Genomic DNA, 20,755 nt, shown 5'->3' with positions numbered 1-20,755 from the left:
TTTCACATCAAAATGTTCAGAACAAACCCAGCTTTCCGTATAGTGACGCCCACATTTTTTCTAGAGCAATGTGTGAAAAAAGATCATTTGCGGCTAATGCTGGAAAGTTGAAGTTGGCTTTTTGAAATTCCTCAAATCTCTTTTAAAAAACAACCCTTAACTTATGAAGGGTTGTACGAGTGGTTTTCGTGCTTGAAATGAGTTTACCAAAGTCTTTAGGTTCACAAAGTAGTGTTCATATATGATTAAAATAGTAAATAAATGTCTGAAATGAAATTTTGAAATATCTTTTTGAGTAGGAGTGTTGTCAAACATCGTTTGGACTCGCCGGCGCGTCTTTCGTTCTCCGAGAGTTAAACACCATGGCCATTTCTACACAGTACTCCAACCATGTATTTTGTATGTATATGTAGCTACATACTTCTGAGACATTATACCATACCTGTCTCTGACAAAAACAAACTAAATATATAAAAACTGAAACCTTCTGAAAATCTGAAACTGAACTAAAACTAGCAAACACAATCTAGAAACTAATTCAAATGAAATTGAAAAGTCAGAACTAAAATAACCTTGTTCTGCAAAAGAAATGAACTAATTAACAACCTGGTATTCCCTGTAGGGCTGCAACTATCAATTATTTGCATCTTCGATTAATCCACCGCTATTTGGAGGCTATAACAGTCCTCATAGCCTCGTCTGTCCCAGCGGAACAACTCGTTTCGTGAAGTGCATCTGTAGTCCTCGAACCAAATCAAGTCAAACTGCTTTATCTGTTCACTCCAATTTTTTATAATGCTAAGCCCCAACCCTATAGCACCCTGATCCTGGCGTGCGCTGTACAGCATCCAACCTGACCCGGTGGTAGAGCTGGTACCAAACTTTGACACTTTTTAAGCCCCGACCGAATTACCTCCTAGTATCGAGTAACGAAAAATGCCTTTTCATTCAATACCTAATTTCAATACCTAAATCTCAATAAGCATGCAGCATGCCTGTGCCAAGATCAATCAATGCTTGTGATTGGCTGTCTAACGTTACATGTTGTACAGGCATGCAGGAAAAATTCTACGTTACGCACGGAAACAGGGCTCATGTCTGTGTGTGTTGTATTTTGAGAGGCTGCACTGTAAAACTTTCACCATAAATGTACAGTAATAGACTAGCAGCAGTTTTGCCAGTAAACTACTGTTTACAGTGCGCGTACTGTTTTAAAATGTAAAGGTATTTCACTGTAAATAGACATACAGTTTCTTACTGTATTATATGGATTCAGAGTAATACTGTATACTGGCTGCAGTGTAAGTCCCGCCCAAAATGTCCTCCTCACCTTACATACCTGAAGATCTTGAGGTCAAACTGTTCACAGGGATGGAAGAAGAATAACAGAAACGCACACACACACACACACACACACACACACACACACCTTTGAAACCCAGTTTATTCCTGGGCTGACACCAGTCAGGCTTTTGGAGCCAAAAGCAGGAGGATGAAAGAAAGAACGAGAGAAAAGCAAGCAGAGAGAGCTAGATCCCCGTGTGGAAACCAAAGATGGTTTTCCTTTGATGTGGCAGATGCACACATCCATAACAGGCCTTCTGAAAGAGAAGGTGAATGTACCTGCCGTCTTTGTATTCTGTGGTGTGGGAGGAGGACCCAAATGAAATGTAATGAGAGAGGAGGCCAAACGACAGGGACAAAGCGATAAGCAAGGAGAGAAGTTTATTTTTTATTTTTCTCACCACTTAAATGGCAAATGAAATGCAGCCATGTTGACCGGCATCACCCAACATTATAGACACTTTTAACATTTGAAATGCTTATTGCAGAAGTACTGATTTAAAGTTCATATCATTTGTTTAAGCTACTTGATGGCTACATTTTCCTGGGATCAATAAAGCATCCATCCACCCATCCATCCACCCCACTCACCCAGCCACCCCCCCCATCCATCCACCCACCCACCCATCCATCCATCCATCTATCCATCCATCCATCCATCCATCCACCCACCCATCCATCTATCAATCCACCCACCCATCCATCCATCCATCCATCCACCCACCCATCCATCTATCAATCCACCCACCCACCCACCCATCCATCCATCCATCCATCCATCCATCCACCCAACATTATACGTTTCTTACAGATCTAAATGCTTGTAATTTACTTGAGTATTTCTGTTTTAAAGAGTACAATATTTCCCTATGAGATGTGGAGTAGAACTATAATGTTGTGTAAAATGGAACGACTGAAGTAAAGTACCTTAAATTTGTATCCTAGTACAGTACTTCAGTAAATGTACTTAGTCACTGTATTCTCATTAATGTGTTGGTATGATATTTACGGAATTTGACATATATGTAACGCTGTAAAACTGTGACCGGTACACAAATGTCACCGGTTAAATTGAATATGATGGTTCTTTTTAACGCTGTGAAACAGTTTAGGCACCAAAACGACTTGGTTAAGATTAGAAGAAAGGTTTTGGTTATGAATGAATGACGTTGCCTACTTCCGGGACATGAAAGTCCTGTGTACTCTTTCTCTATACTTTCAGTCCATACTGCAGCTGCCTTTACAAAGTACATACTGTTGCATGCAGTATGCATACAGTTGGGACATACTACTTCTTCATAACATTGTGCCTTGAACTTTGACCCGCTTGCTCATATATGCTGCGCAAGGGATTGTGGATCAGAATAGCATGAAAAGCATGCTGGATACTGCAAAATCCGACCGGAGGAAGTAGGACGTTATGTTATTTTTTGGCACGCTGCATTTGACATACTGTACTATACTAAATCTCTTTCTGCATACTAAATAGTATGGTAGTGTGGTATTGGATGGCAGGGAGTGTTTTGGGACCCATCCACGACCCTGATGTCCTCCCTATACGGATTGTGGCGCTCTTAGTCTACCGCAGTAGCCTGGTTGACACCAGACCCTTCTCAGTTGTAACGGAGAGTGGGTCTGGGCAAGCTTCATTCACAGCCCATTTCCAAAGGGGCGTCACCAACGGACGCCGCTCAAATGCCTCCGGGCGCAGTTGGATAGACCTTCAACCAATCAGACAAACGATCCAGGTGATCTCAATTTTGCCAGAAGTTCGTCAGGGTTTTCCCAGACTACTACCGCAGCCGATTTCCTCCGATTTGCGAGTACCTTAGATCTTTTATACGTGGTGCAATCAAACTAATGAATGAACTGCACTAATCTGCATATAAATCATTTTGTACACTGTGTGTATGTTGTGTGTATGTTTGCATTGAAGTAATAGGATATTAATCTTTATTCAACCTCCATGTTACAAATTGCTTCACAAAACAGGCCAGTCATTAAAGCATCAGGTTTTTTAAAACAACAAATAGAAACTATGTGGTGTACAAAAACCTGTACAGTGTGGGTAAGAAAAGAAAAAAACTATTTTGAAAGAATTAAGGACAGAGGTTCAAGCTCAGATAAAGTCAGGAAAGGCTCTGCGATTAAAAGTATGTTTTAAGAAGGGACCTGAAGGAGATCGCTGACTCAGCTGACCTGATATCCTGATTATCTGTTTGGTGAAACCAAAGAGGATTTTTCAGCCTTGGCTGGACAATAAAGTTGTATAATTGTACTCTTTTATTCTATTCTGTTCCTTCTTTGCCCCTTTGCTTCTTTACATACAAATCACAGTGCATTTATCTTCGTAGGTATATATAGGAACAGTGAATGAGGACAGCCTGACTGGTAAACTATAGTATATAGTAATGTATATGCGGCATGAGAAGTAATGAAATGATATACTGTACAAGGATGTAAACAGGTAGTAAAAGTAAGTAAATACAAGTATATAAACCAGTGGGAAACACTGAGTGCATTCAAGTGTGTGTATTTGTGTAATCCTCCAGTGTAATACTTCTTAAAACTCTGCATTGCGGCCAATAAGCCCCACTGACTCTTGATATCTGTGGAAAGGTAATTTGGGCGAGCAGGTGGGTACAAAGATAAGTCTTTTCACACTAATAAATAAATCCCTTTTACAATGAAGCCAACTGAAGTGAAATTAATTTGGAGGGAGTTAAAAGCACAGCGGGGGGCGGGGGGCGTCGATTGGACCACCAATCAAAACGATCTGATAGCCACTGCTAGATGATTGGCCAGTAAAAGTGCCCCATCACGTAAACGATTGAACGCCACGTGACTTCAAGCCGTTTGATTTATCGAGCAGGAGGCAGAGACGATGCTGCTGTAATTAAAACGTTTTCATGATGCACTCGGTGAAATTTAGTGGGGGGAAATCATGAGCTAAAGTTTACGAGAATCGCCCCCAAAATGACCCGATGGTTGCATCACTAACGTGAATGTTTGTGCGCCGGCGTTACTGAACACTAGTCTTGTTTTACAGCCACAGGCCACGGCTGTAATTAAACACCCATCCAGACTAATGGGAGGAGAAAGTCAGTATGTCAGAAAACTAATCGCTACACTCAGTCTCTCTCTCTCTCTCTCTCGCTCTCTCTCTCTCTCTCTCTTTCTTTTACACACACACACACACACACACACACATTCTTCTTTTGTCTTTGCTAATCTAATCTGGCTCAGCAACTCTCTTCACTTTTTAGTCCGTTACCTTCCCCTCTTCCTCCTCCTCCTCTTCCTCTCTCGATTTTCCTCCAGTAAAGGATGTTCTGGGTTTAATGAGAAGCTCCTCATTATCTTTGCTCCCAGCGTTCAGTGGTTTCTCCCCTTGAGTTTGTGCTGCTGTTTGGCGCTGACTGAGCCCCGCAGTACAATGTCAGGATTGTGCTTTGTTTTAGAGGACGAGCACTGACTGTCTAACGTCTTTGTCTCTCCACATTTGAGTTCAGCGGGTTTGTTGTCAGAAACCGTGTTCACAAAACAGTTTAGGGCTTCAGCTGACAATTCTTGATTAATTGTCGTATTGTTTAGGCTTCATTGTGTTAAATAAAACAACAAAGATTTAAAAAAAAAGTTTCTTTCTCTCCTCTGTTTAGCAAAACTGCAGTCCTGTCGATTATTTTCTGGATGAATAGATTAGTTGTTTGGTCTCTAAAATGTCCGAAAACTATGAAAAATGTGGATCAGTGTCTCTCAAAGCCCAAGACGACGTCCTCAAATCTTGTTTTGTCCACGACTCAAAGATATTCAGTTTACTGTCACAGAGGAGAGAAGAAACTAGAACAATATTCATATTTAACAAGCTGACATCAGAGAACTTTTACTTATTTTTCATAAAAAATGGCTCAAACTGATTATCTGGGCCATTATCAATTAGCCAATTGGCTAGAAACCTTTTATGCAACACATCTACACATGTTATGGCTTTGACTATGATAATTATGTATGTAACAATGTCCCTGACAAATAAACTAATAATAAAAATAAATCTAAATATTTGGCATTTCATGAACTTTTCTTTCTCTCCTCTGTTTTTCCTCCAGACGTGATGGAGCGGTGGTGGGCGTGGCAGTGTGCCCTGGTCGTCCTGGCAACCCTTTGCGCGTTGACCACGGGAGTGGATGAGGTGGCGTTCCCGTCTGACACGCTGATCAACAACGTGGTGAGCGACCCGCGCTCGGGCCGGCTGTACGTCGGCGCCGTCAACGCGCTCTACCAGCTGAGCGCCGACCTGAAGCTGGAGTCGCGCAGCGAGACGGGCCCCAAGCGGGACAACCGCCAGTGCACGCCGCCCGTCACCGACGCCTGCGAGGAGGCCGTGGACACGGACAACCACAACAAGCTGCTGCTGGTGCAGGAAGCCAAGGACGTGCTGGTGGTGTGCGGCAGCGTGTTCCGCGGCATCTGCTCGCTGCGGAACCTGAGCAGCGTGGAGCAGCTGCTGTACTTCAGCGACACCAAGGGGGAGAAGTCGTACGTGGCGAGCGTCGAGGAGAGCGTCTCCGTGGTGGGGGTGATGTCATACTTCACCAAGGACAGAGACAACTTCACTGTCTTCCTGGTGAGGAGTCAAACACAGACACACACACTAGGGCTGGGCAATATATCGATATCGACATCGATATATGAGGCTAGATATCGTCTTACATTTTGGATATCGTAATATCGTGATATGACACACGTGTTGTCTTTTCCTGGTTTTAAAGGCTGCGTTACAGTGATGTAGTGAAGTGATGTCATTTTCTGGACTTACCGGACTTACTTACTGTTTTATAATTTGCCACGGTAATCCACGTTATTGGTGATTATTTATCAAAACTCTCATTAATAAAGTAACTGGTGAGGAGTTAAACACACACACACACACACACACACACATATTATGTATATTATTCCCAACAGCACTGAGGTAGGTAAAACAAATGAATCTAAATGATCACGTCCATCTGTGATATTGTGAGACAAACACAATTAAATTGCAATTTGTAGAGAACGGAGGAATTAAATTGGCTGCCTTATGAGAAATGAGCACTCTTGTTAGTTGTATGTTGAAATGTGTGTGTGTGTGTGTGTGTGTGTGTGTGTGTGGCCTGCTACTTGATAGTAAAATAACATTCTACAGCAGTCAGTGTTTGTGTTCATGTTTCACAAAAGGTTTAACCCAAGCCAGGCCGACAACAATGATATAAATCACATCCATACAGGGACAGTAGTATACAGCTGTTAAAACATAATAAAATATATGACGCACTGGTATCGGAATCGGAATCTGTATCGGCCGATACACAAGTTCAGGTGTCGGAATTGGTATCAGGAAGCAAAAAATGGTATCGGACCATCTCTAGTTTAGGGAGCACTTGGGCATTGGAGATATTAGAAATTCTAGGAATTCACTTCACTCAGCAGAGTTGTTACAGGAACACGGACTCTGTCCGCTGCCATCTTTACGCGCTTTTATCGTCTCTTTTGTCCCAGGTCGGTAAGGGGTACGGCAGCCACGACAGCACCAAGCTGATCTCCACCCGCATCCTCCAGGACTACGGCGATTGGGTGGTGTTCGACAGCATCATCGAGGCCTCGGCAGTGCAGGCCAACCCCTTCGTCCTGCGCTACCTCCACGACTTCCGCTTCGCCTTCAAGGACGGCGGCTTCGTGTACTTCCTGTTCTCGCGCACGCTGGGCGTCCAGGACACCAAGAACTTCACCTTCATCTCCAGGATGTGCGAGGACGACCAGGGTTACTACTCCTACACCGAGCTGCAGCTCAACTGCAGCGTCAACAACAAGTACAACAAAGTGCAGGTAATGGTAATGCCCTCTGCCAACCCCCCGATAGTAGCCTGGATGCCAGCCGAACGTAGCCCCGCCCACAACATTTGAGGTCGGGAGGTTCGGTCTGGACTCGATCCGTTGTGGAGCAACTATGCTCGAACCAGAGTTGTTTGGACCAATCAGATTGTCAGGGCGGCCTTTATACGATGATGGACAGATGATCAACACCTCCTTCGTCGTCTGTCCATTTTTTAAACACGGGCATGCCGCGTTCCAACCAAATAAGGTGTTATTAAGTTCTGACAGGACCGACAAATGCGATATTTGTTTGCTGTGTTGTGGAGTTCTAATCCTAAACGGAGAACTTGTTCATATATGCGTTCACCTTTTACTATTTCTCTCAAAAATGATGATCGTGTTGGTACTCCGTGTATCCTTAAATTCTTTTTACAACCCCGGCAAAGATCGTTTACACTCATCTTCTTCTTCTACTTCTTCCAGCGTGCGTGCAGTTGAGTTCTGTTGACAACTATGCGTCGTTCAACATACGTCACATACTCCGTTGCTCTGATTGGTTGTAGGTCTATCTGTTGCTCTGATTGGTTGTAGGTCTATCTGTTGCTCTGATTGGTGGTAGGTCTATCTGTTGCTCTGATTGGTTGTAGGTCTATCTGTTGCTCTGATTGGTGGTAGGTCTGTCCAATTGAGTGCAGAGGCATTTTCTTTCCCTGTTCGGTTGAAACACGCCCCATAATCACAGCCCGATGGAGCAGAATCAGACTCATATTCTGACTAGAATCTTGACCAGAGGCCCCACGAGACGATATCATCACGATACACGATATTGCAGGTTATTACCTTTTTTCCAACTTCCAAATTTTTTCCCAAAAATGATGTCCCCAAAAAGGAAACTTTGTCAACATCTAAAAAGATACATTTCTCTGTTTGTTCATCTCACTTCAATTTTATTGCTGCAAAATGGGATTGTCAAGCAGACAAACTGAACAACACATATAATAATAGATTGATACTTGGCATCTGTGTATCGATACAGTATTGCCACGGAAAATATCGCGATACTGTGCTGTATTGATTCCCCCCCCACCCCTAGTATTATTGCATGTTGCTTTTTTTTTTTTTTTTTTTGTCGCATTTTTGTAGCCGTTTTTTCAACATTGTTGTGGCTTTTTTGGCGTTTTTTTGTCGCTTTTTTCAACTTTCGCCGCATTTTTGTTGACTTAAAGCCCTACAAAAGTCAGCCAAAAAGTTCCTTAGCCACGATAGAATTAAGCAAATCAAGCAAAACAAAGATAACATTTTTAAAAGCAGGCTACCACACAGCCGGATCACAACAATCTGTTTCACATCCTGAATATGAAAACTCTCTGCTTCTGTGGGAATTTCTGAGTCTCAAAGTCAGCAAATCTGTCACATAAGGACACAATGAAAATGTGTTTTCCGTCTTTTTGGTTTGGTGCACAACTAGGCAGGCCAAAATGTATTGTCAACCTAAATTAATATGCGGGCCAGATCAAACTCTGCGAGGGTCTGGATTTGGCCAGCGGGCCTTGATTTTGACACATGTGCAATAGGCTGTCAGCATTTTTATTAAAAGGGCAGCAGCGACTCAGGAACACATTTGGACATTTTTACATTTGGATGAGTTTGTTTTGAATTGGAACATTTTTGAGAATGCCTCGGTCCTGACCCATGAAAAACTTTATAAATTGGATTTAAACAGCTCTTGAACCAGAAATAGCTTTGATTTATGGGGTCCTTTACTGTTGCTCTGTTATATCAGCTAAATGCACGTATTAAGTGTGAATATCTAACATTCTGCTTTCTTCATCTCTTCCTCGTCTCCCAGGCTGCCTATGTAGCAACACCAGGGGAAGTTTTGGCTCAGAATATGACCCAATCAGGCGAGCATGGACCAGTTTCAGCCTCTGACAAGGTGCTGTTTGTCGCCTTCACTTCTGATGAAGACCCATCTACTTCAGCCTTGTGTAAGTGTAGTCTGCTGGCACATGATGTTTTATGTTGGCTGATAGTTAGTTGGTAGACCCTCCAAAACGTCTCAAAACAGTTCAATGGAATTTAGCAGAAAGTTTGGCCTTGGGACAAGGAGAAAGTGATACGTTTTTGGTGGAGATTTAGACCTACTAGCACCACTTCACGGCCATTTTTAAAACACTCAAACACGTGGCTCTTAAACGAATAATTCTTTAGAAAGCTGATGTTTAACGTTCAATCTTGACATTGGAAACAGCAGTTGAGGAAACAAGCTCACCACAAGTTTTACCTACAGTACAGTAGCTGTTCTGGAGATCAACATGATCTTCATCAATGGATAGAGCAAAGGTTCAAAGTGCCTTCTTGACTTAAAAGCCAACATGGATGAGAAGTCCTTAAAGTGCTCAGAAAAAATAGAAATTTAAATCATCTACATTCCCTTAACGACTGGTCAAACTCCATCTGACAATGAAGATCATGTAATATGACAGAAAGCTCCAGAGCAAGGCAGTTTTATTTATAAAGCATGCTAACGTTACAGACTCGCTTAGTAGGTGTCGCCAAGATTATAACTTTGAAAGGCAGTGGTCATAAATCTGTAAATGTCTTTAAAGGTCCCATATTATGCTAATTTTCAGGTTCATGCTTGTATTTTGGGGTTCTAATAGAACATGTTTACATGATTTAATATTTGAGAAAACACACTATTTTTCTCATACTGTCTGTCTAAACATACCTGTATCCACCCTCTGTTTTTATTAATTTTTCATACATACAATTTTCGAAACGCTCCATTTTAGCACCCATCTCTTTAAGCTCCCCTCCAGAAAAAGCCCAGTCTGCTCTGATTGGTCAGCATTTTTGGTTCTTCTGCATCCGCGCTCTCTGCACCGTCATTGCAGCCGGGGAATGACGTAACGGTAGCAACACTTTCTACCTACACATAGTTTATTTGTGACATTACAACGTTACAGGAAGTCCTGACGCCTCATTTAAAGGCACAGTTTCTGAATACTGGCTGTGTGCATTTCTCTGGGGATTGAGCATTTTGATACTTTCACAGTATTTATACAGCACCTCGACCTGCTTTATAATTTAAAAAAAAGACACGGAAATCTCATTTTGACAATATGGGACCTTTAAATGTTGCATGATGAATGACCATTATACAACTCTAATAATCCTACGTTTCAGGTGGTCGCCACCTTTTATCAAAATAAAACTGTAAATGAGGATTGTGCAGAACTAGTGCTTTGATTTTGGTTTGTGATTTTTGACTTTTCATTGTTTGCTTTGCCAGAAAACATGGACTCAGATGTGTGATTTATTAACAGAGGAAACTACAGGAAGTAGGTACAACCTCTGTTTCTGCTCGTTTGTAGGCATGTATCCTCTTCACTCCATTAATAAGAGGCTGGTGGAGATAATAGGAGCCTGTTACAGCAACAACGGCATCATTAACGGGAAGGCCGCCGTCTACTCGCCTTACTCCTCCAAGTCTGAAGAGCTGTGCAGCAGTAGCAATCAGGTAAGAAAAGCTGTCTGTGTGTCAGAGATAAAGAGAGACTCCAACAATTCACCATGAGCAAAAAAAGTCTGTATTAATATGGATGTTTTACTAATGATTTCTGCACCGTCAGAAGGACATGGCCCTCAGATACAAGTGTGGAGCCGAGTTCCTGCCCTCCCCATTGGCCAGCAAGGCCGAGTTGGCCTTAACGTCTGAGCCCTTATTCCATCGTAAGTGTCACGTAACGGCCGTGGCCGTGGCTGTGGAAATGGAGCACGCTGTGGCGTTCCTGGGCACCGCCACCGGAGAGGTAAAGACGGCCTTTTCTGTCAACATTCAGTCAGCTTTTGATTTCTTTTTCCTTCTTTGCTTTCGTATGCAAGCTAATGCGAAAACATAAACTTTTGCATATCTCGGCCAAATGAAATGCTATCAACACAAGTCTTTTTTCGTTTGGCATGATCTTCTGAGGCTCTCTACCAGATTTGGTGAAGATCGGCCCTGGGGGGGGGGGGGAAATCGAGGTTGACGCGATTTTGCCTTTATCTCAATGAATGTAAATAGGAAATATGCAATTGCAATTTACTACAGACCTTGCAGCTCACACCTCGCGATGTTTCCTGTTGTTTGCCTCGCCATCGTTGCGCTGTGGGTTCCGCTTTCGCGTGCTCCGCTGGTCGTCCGGGACGACTCGCACCGGGGAGGCTTTGGCCCCTTCAGAACTACTTGCAGTTCTAGTTTTATTTTGTGTTTCACATCTTTTTTTTTCATCCATGAGGCGTGTACAGGGATTCACCTTTGCAATTATAGTCAGTTAAAAACATATTTACGGTTACGATATATACATTTCCTGCGCCCAGATGTTGTGCTTTTTAGGAGAACTAGAAGACATCATCTGACATGTTGGAGTAGATAATCTAAAATCATCTAAATGATAAAGACATTCATGTTTTCTGATGCTGTAAATTTCCTGTGAAGTAAACATTCACTTATATGGTACATGTCCAATCAGTTAATCAGTTCCCAGTAATTGCACATTATTATAATAATTCAGCACAAAAATGGAATTTGTCTACCGGCAGGCATACAGTTAGAAAAGCACAAACGTGTCCAATAATAAATGTGTGAATATTTACTTTTGTTTATATTTTAGTAGTGCCACTAAACTAATATAAATCTATCAAAACCTTTATTTTCAACGTCCCCTTTTAAATGAATACCAAATAACATAATAACACAAATAAAGCTTTAATAAACACTTACATTTGAAAGATTTATTTTAAAGCTGCATTATTGAATATTTGCATTTAAAAATACAAAAAAGTACGCATAGGTACATTAAGCATTAAAAGAGATACATCGTGTCATATTCTTTGTCTTTGGTGTGGCGGGTCCTATTTCATACAGAAAGCGCAGCATTTATTGAGCACAGAGGAGGAAACCCAGGATGCATGAATTGAAAAAGTGTGTGAATGCAGTTTTTGTGTTTCCTGCAGGTGCTGAAGGTGCATCTGTCGGCCCATCCGGACGTGTACGGGCGGGAGCCGGCCGAAGTCACGGGAGACAAGGTCAACAAGAACCTGCTGTTCGATCCCAAGCTCGAACACCTGTACATCACCACCGAGAAAAAGGTCCAACTCACACAACATACAAAACATCCAACTTGCAACATGAACACATTCCCACCAAAACCAAATAAACATATGTATAAATGATAGCTCCACAATACCCCCACATCATCACATCCCCTTCACCATACCCCCACATCATCACATACCCTTCACCATACCTAGAGATTGGCATGGTTGTATTTCAGTTAGCCTAATAGCTGGTTTGATTTGCATTGAGAGATGATTTTATGGAAAGTACCCCATGCCAATCTCTAGGTATGGTGAAGGGTATGTGATGATGGGGGGGTATGGTGAAGGGGATGTGATGATGGGGGGGTATGGTGAAGGGTATGTGATGATGTGGGGGTATGGTGAAGGGTATGTGATGATGTGGGGGGCCAAGGGAACTTTATCAGGATCATAGTATCCTGGATCCATGAAATAACTGGCCTTTCAAAATAAAAGTATGCCTGCCTCTATGGGAATTTAACATAGGGGTGTACTGACTTTTGTTTCCAGCGGTTTAGACATTAATGGCTGTGTGTTGAGTTATTTTGAGGGGACAGCACATTTACTCTGTTATACAAGCTGTACACTTAATACTTTACATTGTAGCAAAGTGTAATTTCTTCAGTGTTGTCCCATTAAAAGATATAATGAAATATTTATTAAAATGTGAGGGGTGTACTCACTTTTGTGAGATACTGTGTGTATGTATGTATATAGTATATATATATATATATATATATATATATATATATATATATATATATACATACATACATACATACATACATACATACATATATATATATTAGTCTATATCCTTCTCGTTCCACTTCTGGGATTGCTCCGGTGCTGCAGGAAATTTCGCCGGATGCGTGTGTTTTCCGTTACCTTCCTCTTTCTTTGTGTTGGCGTTCTAACCTCTGGTGGATTTGTGAGGACTATGGTTAACTGCTCCTCAGATCTCTGCAGGGTAAATCCAGACAGCTAGCTAGACTATCTGTCAGTGTGAATAATAAGTAGCAGCAGTGGGGAAAAAAAAAAATTCAAGTTCATTATGCAGAGCTGCAGCTACTCCTTAATAAATGTGTGTTCATAATCAGCAGATCATTTTGTAAACTAAATTAAGATGATGATGACTCAAACGGGAAAAGTACACAAATGTTTGAGACATCAGTTAAAATGACTGTAGACAACGGTGGAGGAGGGTCTGGCAAAGCGAGACTAGATATATATGAACTCCCCTGTTTATTGTATCTGCTATTATCAACTGGTATCGTAAACAAGTCTTGAGCTAAAACCCAAAATGAAAAAATCCGACATGGAAATAGAACGCATGCAGCTCGGGTGTGATGTCATTCCCAGCTCCGGCTTCTGAGTTCCGAGGTGAACGGAACGCACTATTCCTGCTGATTCCTTACGTCCGTAACTGTACTTTTGTCTTCATAAAAGCTCCCGTTTTCGGGTCGACAGCTTATAAAAACCTATAAACTTAAGTTCTAGGTTCTTTGCATTGTTGGTAGTGCATCCAACCACACAGCAGCTTTGAGGCATTTTTCCGTTTGCTAGCAGACGGAACTGCCGAGGAGGAACCTTCACGCAATACATGTCGCTGGAGGGCGGGGGGGTGTTTTCCCCTCCGGCGGGGGCGCGACTTAAATGCTCTCTGTCTCTATAACACATAAAGAAGGTCAGGGATACGTGCTTCCTTCCGCGTTTCCATTTCATCTATCAGGTCGGCCACTTAATGAGCCTTTCATTTATTCTCTCCGTCTTATTTGACCATTTATTCATTCGTTCGACAAACCGATACATCCGTCTACATTACCACACAGAAGTCAGCCATTGATTTCTTTTTCTTTTTCCCCGCTGCGTTTCCTCTTCATCCGTCTTCTCTCCGCTCTGTCCTTTCATCTTTCGGTCGACATCATTCTCTGGCACCGCCACCGAAAGTAAAATTGATGTTATTGATTCAGAAATGAATTAATTGGAATGCACTTCAAGAGGGCAATTCACTTTCATCAAGTCAAGTGACGATCCTCGAGCTTGTTCCATCTGCTCATTTAAATGTATTAGAGCGGCCTCTTCGTGTTGTCAGGGAGGTGAATTATTTCCACAGCTGGATCGCTGGAAGAAAGTTCTCCACTAAAACAAGATCCTTTTCGAGACCTTCCCCCTCATAAGAACATAATAAGGAAGATATGTTATGTTTCATCTCACTGGATCAATTTTGAAATAATACCCTCTAGAGCCGTATACAACTCTCACAACCATTAAAATGTATCACATATCTCTCTCTCACACACACACACACACACACACACACACACACACACACACACACACACACGTGTCCCAGATGTGTCCCCTGTTTTTTTTCCTCCAGGCATTGTTCTTACAAAGAAAAAAAGAAAACAGGAATAATCCCATTTAAAAATCCCAAGTCTCCTCTCTACTGGTGTTCATTTGAGACCTCAGCTCTGTTCTGCCACACTGAGTAAATTGAGTCAAAAATCGCATTCCTTCCCTGAGTCATAACTCTGTCAAATCTTAACACACAGACATGAAACATATTGATATCGTGCGGTATGACTTACACTTCCCGGGGATATCATTATCTCTGATGTGCATCGGGAATAAACGCCCATAAATCTGCTTAGAAATCGTAGGGAAAAAGGCGCTTCAGAACTTGCCTGAGAATCATCACATTGTTGAGGTTTCCTCAGTATCAAAGTAAACCAGTGATAGTTGTCTGTACGTCCATGTGCGTTGCTAATAGCTAAATCGGCATACTTTTAATGCAGCTGATTTGCCAAAAATGTAAATAAATACAGGCTAAAAACGGGGCTCAAACGAAAACACCAGTTTTAAATCGATGGATTTTTAGTTTGGTTTTTGCTTTATCCTTATCTAAGGGTTACTTTTTGCCCCTTACGCTCCTGCATGTTGTGCAAAACAGCCGCTCCTTCACAATAAAAGCCTGTCCTATGTATGCAGATCACCAAGGTTCCAGTCCAGGCCTGCCACCTGAAGACAGACTGCCACTCCTGCGTCTCCATGAAGGATCCGTACTGTGGCTGGTGTGTCCTGGAGGGAAAGTGAGTCACTCTGTGTTTCAACAAACTTTCCTTTCACTTGTTGGGATGCGCATTTTCAATTTGCGCATCAATAAACTGCAGTGGAATGTTTTTACACTTCAAAAAGGGTGGAAGAGTCGGTGTATCGAAGAACAAAATGGGAAAATTGCAGAAAAAGTGAAATGGAAACCGACTTGGTGTATATAAATTAGGGCTGCACGTTATGACGAAAATAGGCGAGCGATAACGTTGAAAATCCTGATTACGATATAACTTGCGATAAATAAATATAGTACATTTTTAGTACTATATATAGTTTCAGTCATATCTGCTGAAACTGACCCTATGTTCCAGTAGAACTACATGAAGCAGGTCATTAAAAAGAATCCAGCTCCTCTGGCTCCACCTACAGCCTGGAGAGAGATTTGCAAAAATCCACTTCTCAAATGCACCAATCAGGGTCAGGGGGGATGTCTAACTGCGTGTCAATCACTGCTCATGCAGTGTGTTGGGGGAGGGGCTTAGGAGACGGTTTCGGGCTTTAGCAGAAAGGGGGGAGGGACTGAGAAGTTGTCCATGTTCAAAGTCCTGGATCATCACAATCCTACCTACAGCACCTTTTAAGTATTCTGCTAAAATACAAAAACAAACTGCTTGTTGAAATGTAAAACAAAGGAAATCAAATCAAACAACTTGAACATTGAGTTGAATATAAAAGGCACCAATACAAAAAGAACGACAGTTACATTTTAAAGTGCCGTTTTCTGCTGATATTTTCTTTTAACTAAAAATCTCAGAGTGTCTTCCGCGATACAGCATGATGCAGCCTTTCGCCATGTGTTTATAAAACCATGTTATGTGCAGCCCTTACAACCACACTTCAAAAAGGCGGTAAAGTCGGTGTATCCTTAAAGCGTAACTCGCGCCAAAATGCAACCTAGGGTCTTTTTGTGAATGTACCCGAGTCAAACTTTCATTTAAAAGCATTTTAGCACGTTTTTCGGTCAAATGGCCTTTTGAATGGGAGGGCTAGGGGCACTTTTATGCTAGCCTCAAAAATCACTATTTTACTAAACACTAAGAAGGCTCGACACAACATGAGACCAAGTATCACCAGGGGCTCTACACCTTAACCAAAGCATTGACAACATTGTTTGTGTACCCAGAGTTTACTAAAAAAGGTTTTGAACAACTCACCGTAGCTTTTGTTGTTTCCGGCCGCAGCCATTTTATCAGTCAAAAACAATCGATTTCCGAATGCAACATAACAGGGAGGAGAGCAAAGATGGAAAGCTCCTAAAGCTTAGTTCCATATAAATTCACGGATTATTTCTTGTTTTGTCGTTATTGAAAAACAATATTGACCTCGTAGTTGAAAAAGGAGTCTCGTATGGAGTCCGTCCATTCGCATTCGGATATCGACTCGTTTTGACTGCCGAGGTGGTAGCGGCCGGAAACAACAAGAGCTACGGTGAGTTGTTCAAAACCTTTTTTAGTAAACTCTGGTACACAAACAATGTTCCCAATGCTGGAGGTAAGGTGTAAGGTAAAGTCTCATGTTGTGTCGAGCCTTCTTAGTGTTTTAAAAATAGCTATTTTGAGGCTAGCATAAAAGTGTCCCTAGCACTCCCATTCAAAAGGCCTTTTGACTGAAAAACGAGAATACGGTAAATCTTAAAAGTGACGTTTCCGTCCTAAATATGCTTTTAAACGAAAGTTTGACTCGGGTACATTCACAAAAAGACCCTAGGTTGCATTTTGGTGAGAGTTACGCTTTAAGGATACACCGACTTTACCGCCTTTTTTTCAAAATGCTGAAAAAGTGCAATGGAAACCGACTAAGTGTATATAAATGACGTACATGAAGAGTGTGAACGTCCACTGAAGAGCTGAAGACGTCAGATCTGTGTGGAGCGATGAGGAGACTAGAACCTTCCTCACATTAATACACGGAACAAAGGGAAACAGACAGAAAAAAAATGTTTTCACTTGTACAATATGTAATGCAAATGTTAAGATAAAAAAGGTTGGTTAACTGTCAAAAAGTTGAAACGCAGGATTAAATCCTGCTCTGAGTCTTAAACTAACCGTACACCTAAATCTAAATCATTCATATTTTCTGATGCTGTCAGGGTTTGTTCACATCTCTTCGTTTTAATATTTATATATGTTGATTTGGTTTATAGTTTGTCTATTTTGTTGTATGTAGGGCTGGGCAGTGTATCAACATCGATATGAGGCTACATATCGTCTGAAAGTTTGCATATCGTGATATGACACAAGTGTTGTTTTTTTCTGGTTTTACAGGCTGTCAGATTTCCATCATGTTTTCCATCATCCTTCTGTGTGTGTTTGAGCTTTTTGACTCTTTTTTTAAAAATACGTCACCTTGTTGACCGCTGTCCGCTCTACTCCCAGGTGCACCAGGAAGAAGGAGTGCAGCAGGTGGAGGGAGGAGAACACCTGGCTGTGGTCGCCCGGTCAGAAGTGTGTTCAGATCGAGGCCTTCGACCCCCCGAACATCAGCTGCAAGAAGACCCAGCAGGTGGGAGAGAGAGGGTGTGAATGAACAGTAGGGCTGCACGATGTGAGGAGAATGATGCCATATGCGACGACGTTGTTGAATATTGTGATAACGATATTACCGGCGATAAGCAGATATCAAAGTTTACTCAGTTCTGCTGCTTGTTAGTATTCTGCTAACATACAAGAAATTGCTTGTCTAATTTAAAACAAACAACATGAAATCATTTCCAACATTCTTTTATTGAACCAGTTGAACATTGAGTTGAATATAAAAAGGCAGCACTAAAACAAGAATGACAGTTACATTTTAAAGTGCAGTTTTCTTCTGGTAATTTAGTTTATTTTATTTGCACAAATAAGTGAAATACATACAATAGAATTAAAAACTACATTTCAGGAGGGGAGAGAAGCCTGAAAGGCTCATTCAACGTCCTCCCCTTTTACAAAAGAGGGAGAAAAAAATATACAACTGAAAACATGATAATTTCTCTAATAAACAAACAGGTAAACATACACACAATATAAAGATATATCAGGTAATTATACACAGATAAAGCAACAACAAAAGACAAGAAAAAAGACAAGGCAAACATCCTTTGAGACAGACATACAATCAACAGAATTATCCCAACATAAGACTTAAAGCTATAGTGCGTAGTTTCTGTTGCCCCCATGAGGAATTCTAAGTAAGTAAAACTGTCGGCGCGTCCTCATGATACAAGCCTTCCGTGATCGCCTTTAAGCTTTAAGATGAAATTAAAAACTTTTTTAGTGACCTGAAGGCTGGCAGGGAAGGTAATGTTTCTTGTGACATATTCAATGACTTCCACAGTAATCAACCTCTATATCTGACAACAAATGTATGTCTTGATGTACAACTAATCGGCCAATGGAAATCATTTTTTGCCTAGTTGAGTGCGAGTGAATATCTGAAGAAAGAATTAGGAAAAATGTTTTCTTTCAACTAACACAAAAAAATCTCTGAGTGTCTTTCTGGATATGTCATAAGTTTATGAAGCCATGCTAAAGTTGACTAAAAAGAGGAATAAAAAAATCATCTTTTGGAAAGTGGTCTTAATGCCTTAATTAAAAAAATGAGGAAAAATCCAACCTTTAAGGACACCAATTTTGTTTGTGAATGAATAATGTATCGTAAAGAAATAAATGTTCTTCCTTAAAATACAGGGTGCATAACTAAGTACACCCCTATGTTAGATTCCCATAGAGGCAGGCAGATGTTTATTTTGAAAGGCCAGTTATTTCATGGATCCAGGATACTATGATCCTGATAAAGTTCCCTTGGCCCCCCCATCATCACATACCCTTCACCATACCCCCACATCATCACATACCCTTCACCATACCCCCACATCATCACATCCCCTTCACCATACCCCCACATCATCACATCCCCTTCACCATACCCCCACATCATCACATACCCTTCACCATACCCCCCACATCATCACATCCCCTTCACCATACCCCCCACATCATCACATCCCCTTCACCATACCCCCCACATCATCACATCCCCTTCACCATACCCCCCACATCATCACATCCCCTTCACCATACCCCCACATCATCACATACCCTTCACCATACCCCCACATCATCACATACCCTTCACCATACCCCCCCCATCATCACATACCCTTCACCATACCCCCACATCATCACATCCCCTTCACCATACCTAGAGATTGACATGGTTTTATTTCAGTTAGCCTAATAACTGGTTTGATTTGCATTGAGAGATGATTTTATGGGTTAGGGTTATTTACTTTACTTAATTTACTTATGCCCCCTGTATTTTAAGGAATAACATTTATTTCTTTGCGATACATTATTCATTCACAAAGATAATTGGTGTCCTTAAAGATTGGATTTTTCCTCATTTTTTTAATAACGGCATTAAGATCAATTTCCAAAAGATGATTTTTTTATTCCTCTCTTTAGTCAACTTTAGCATGGGTTCATAAACTTATGAGCACCACTGTATATACTGTATTGTGCAGCCCTAATGAACATGTACAGTTTGTTTGTTTGAAATCCACCTGAGCGAAGTTCACTTCCTGCTGAGCCCGGCTTCATTTAAACCACTCAAAGCTCCTGAAAACATCAGTGTTGTGAGCAGCATCTCAAACAGGTTCTTAACCGCTCAATGGTGTTTTAAGCCCCCAACGTCGACTTCAAGGCAGCGCTGCGACCGTCGACTTCAAGGCACCTAACCCTAACCATTGTCTAATCCTAGTGCCTTCCAGGCAGCGCTGCTGACTCACAGTGACATCGTGATTTACAGTTTTCTTTGGATATGAGCCAAATGTCATAGAATGTGCATAGAATCTGTGTTGCTTGTGCTGACAGTTCCTTTGGAAAACAACTTGGGCTGCTTCCGCTGTTAAAAGTTCCAAATAATGTTCCCTGGAAATATTGTCACACCCAGAAACTGCTGAGGACACCTGGTTTCGGTGAATTGCATACAGTATGAGCAACAGCACCAACAGTGCTACACAACAGCAACGCTGTTTGTCGTTATTGACAGCTTACGTCAGAGCAGATAAACACGTTTCATCTGTTTCTTACACTTTTGCTTGGGAGTTTGGGCCCAAAATCTACGCCTATGGGTAATACACTGACTATTGAGAAATACCAGATAGATATATAGATATAGATATATAGATAGATAGATAGATAGATAGATAGATAGATAGATATTGAGCCCCAAGGGGAAATTCAAGGTCCCAGTAGCTTAAAGACATCATACACATACATCAACAGGATAATAAAATAACAAAAAAAAAAATCCACATGAATAATACCTCATACAA

At 41.5% G+C, this 20,755-nt stretch overlaps 1 protein-coding gene across 5 annotated transcripts in view; it reads left to right on the top strand.

Annotated features, from left to right (window-relative positions):
• The window catches only part of LOC144512356 (plexin-B2-like), a 215,167-nt gene that overhangs the window by 139,872 nt on the left and 54,540 nt on the right, over positions 1–20,755 (top strand). For 4 of the 5 annotated variants that reach the window (XM_078243056.1, XM_078243052.1, XM_078243053.1 and 1 more), the window contains 8 exons: positions 5,451–5,968; positions 6,883–7,209; positions 9,047–9,185; positions 10,575–10,720; positions 10,833–11,012; positions 12,199–12,333; positions 15,316–15,416; positions 17,814–17,940. In XM_078243056.1, coding sequence (XP_078099182.1) covers positions 5,456–5,968; positions 6,883–7,209; positions 9,047–9,185; positions 10,575–10,720; positions 10,833–11,012; positions 12,199–12,333; positions 15,316–15,416; positions 17,814–17,940 — 1,668 coding nt within the window. In that variant the 5' untranslated portion in view covers positions 5,451–5,455. The remainder of the gene's footprint in view (positions 1–5,450; positions 5,969–6,882; positions 7,210–9,046; positions 9,186–10,574; positions 10,721–10,832; positions 11,013–12,198; positions 12,334–15,315; positions 15,417–17,813; positions 17,941–20,755) is intronic. The other variant, XM_078243057.1, reaches the window with a different exon arrangement.

Source organism: Sander vitreus, chromosome 23 (assembly GCF_031162955.1).
Source record: "Sander vitreus isolate 19-12246 chromosome 23, sanVit1, whole genome shotgun sequence".
NCBI classification, from domain to species: domain Eukaryota; kingdom Metazoa; phylum Chordata; class Actinopteri; order Perciformes; family Percidae; genus Sander; species Sander vitreus.
This window is presented reverse-complemented; position numbering and strand designations above follow the sequence as displayed.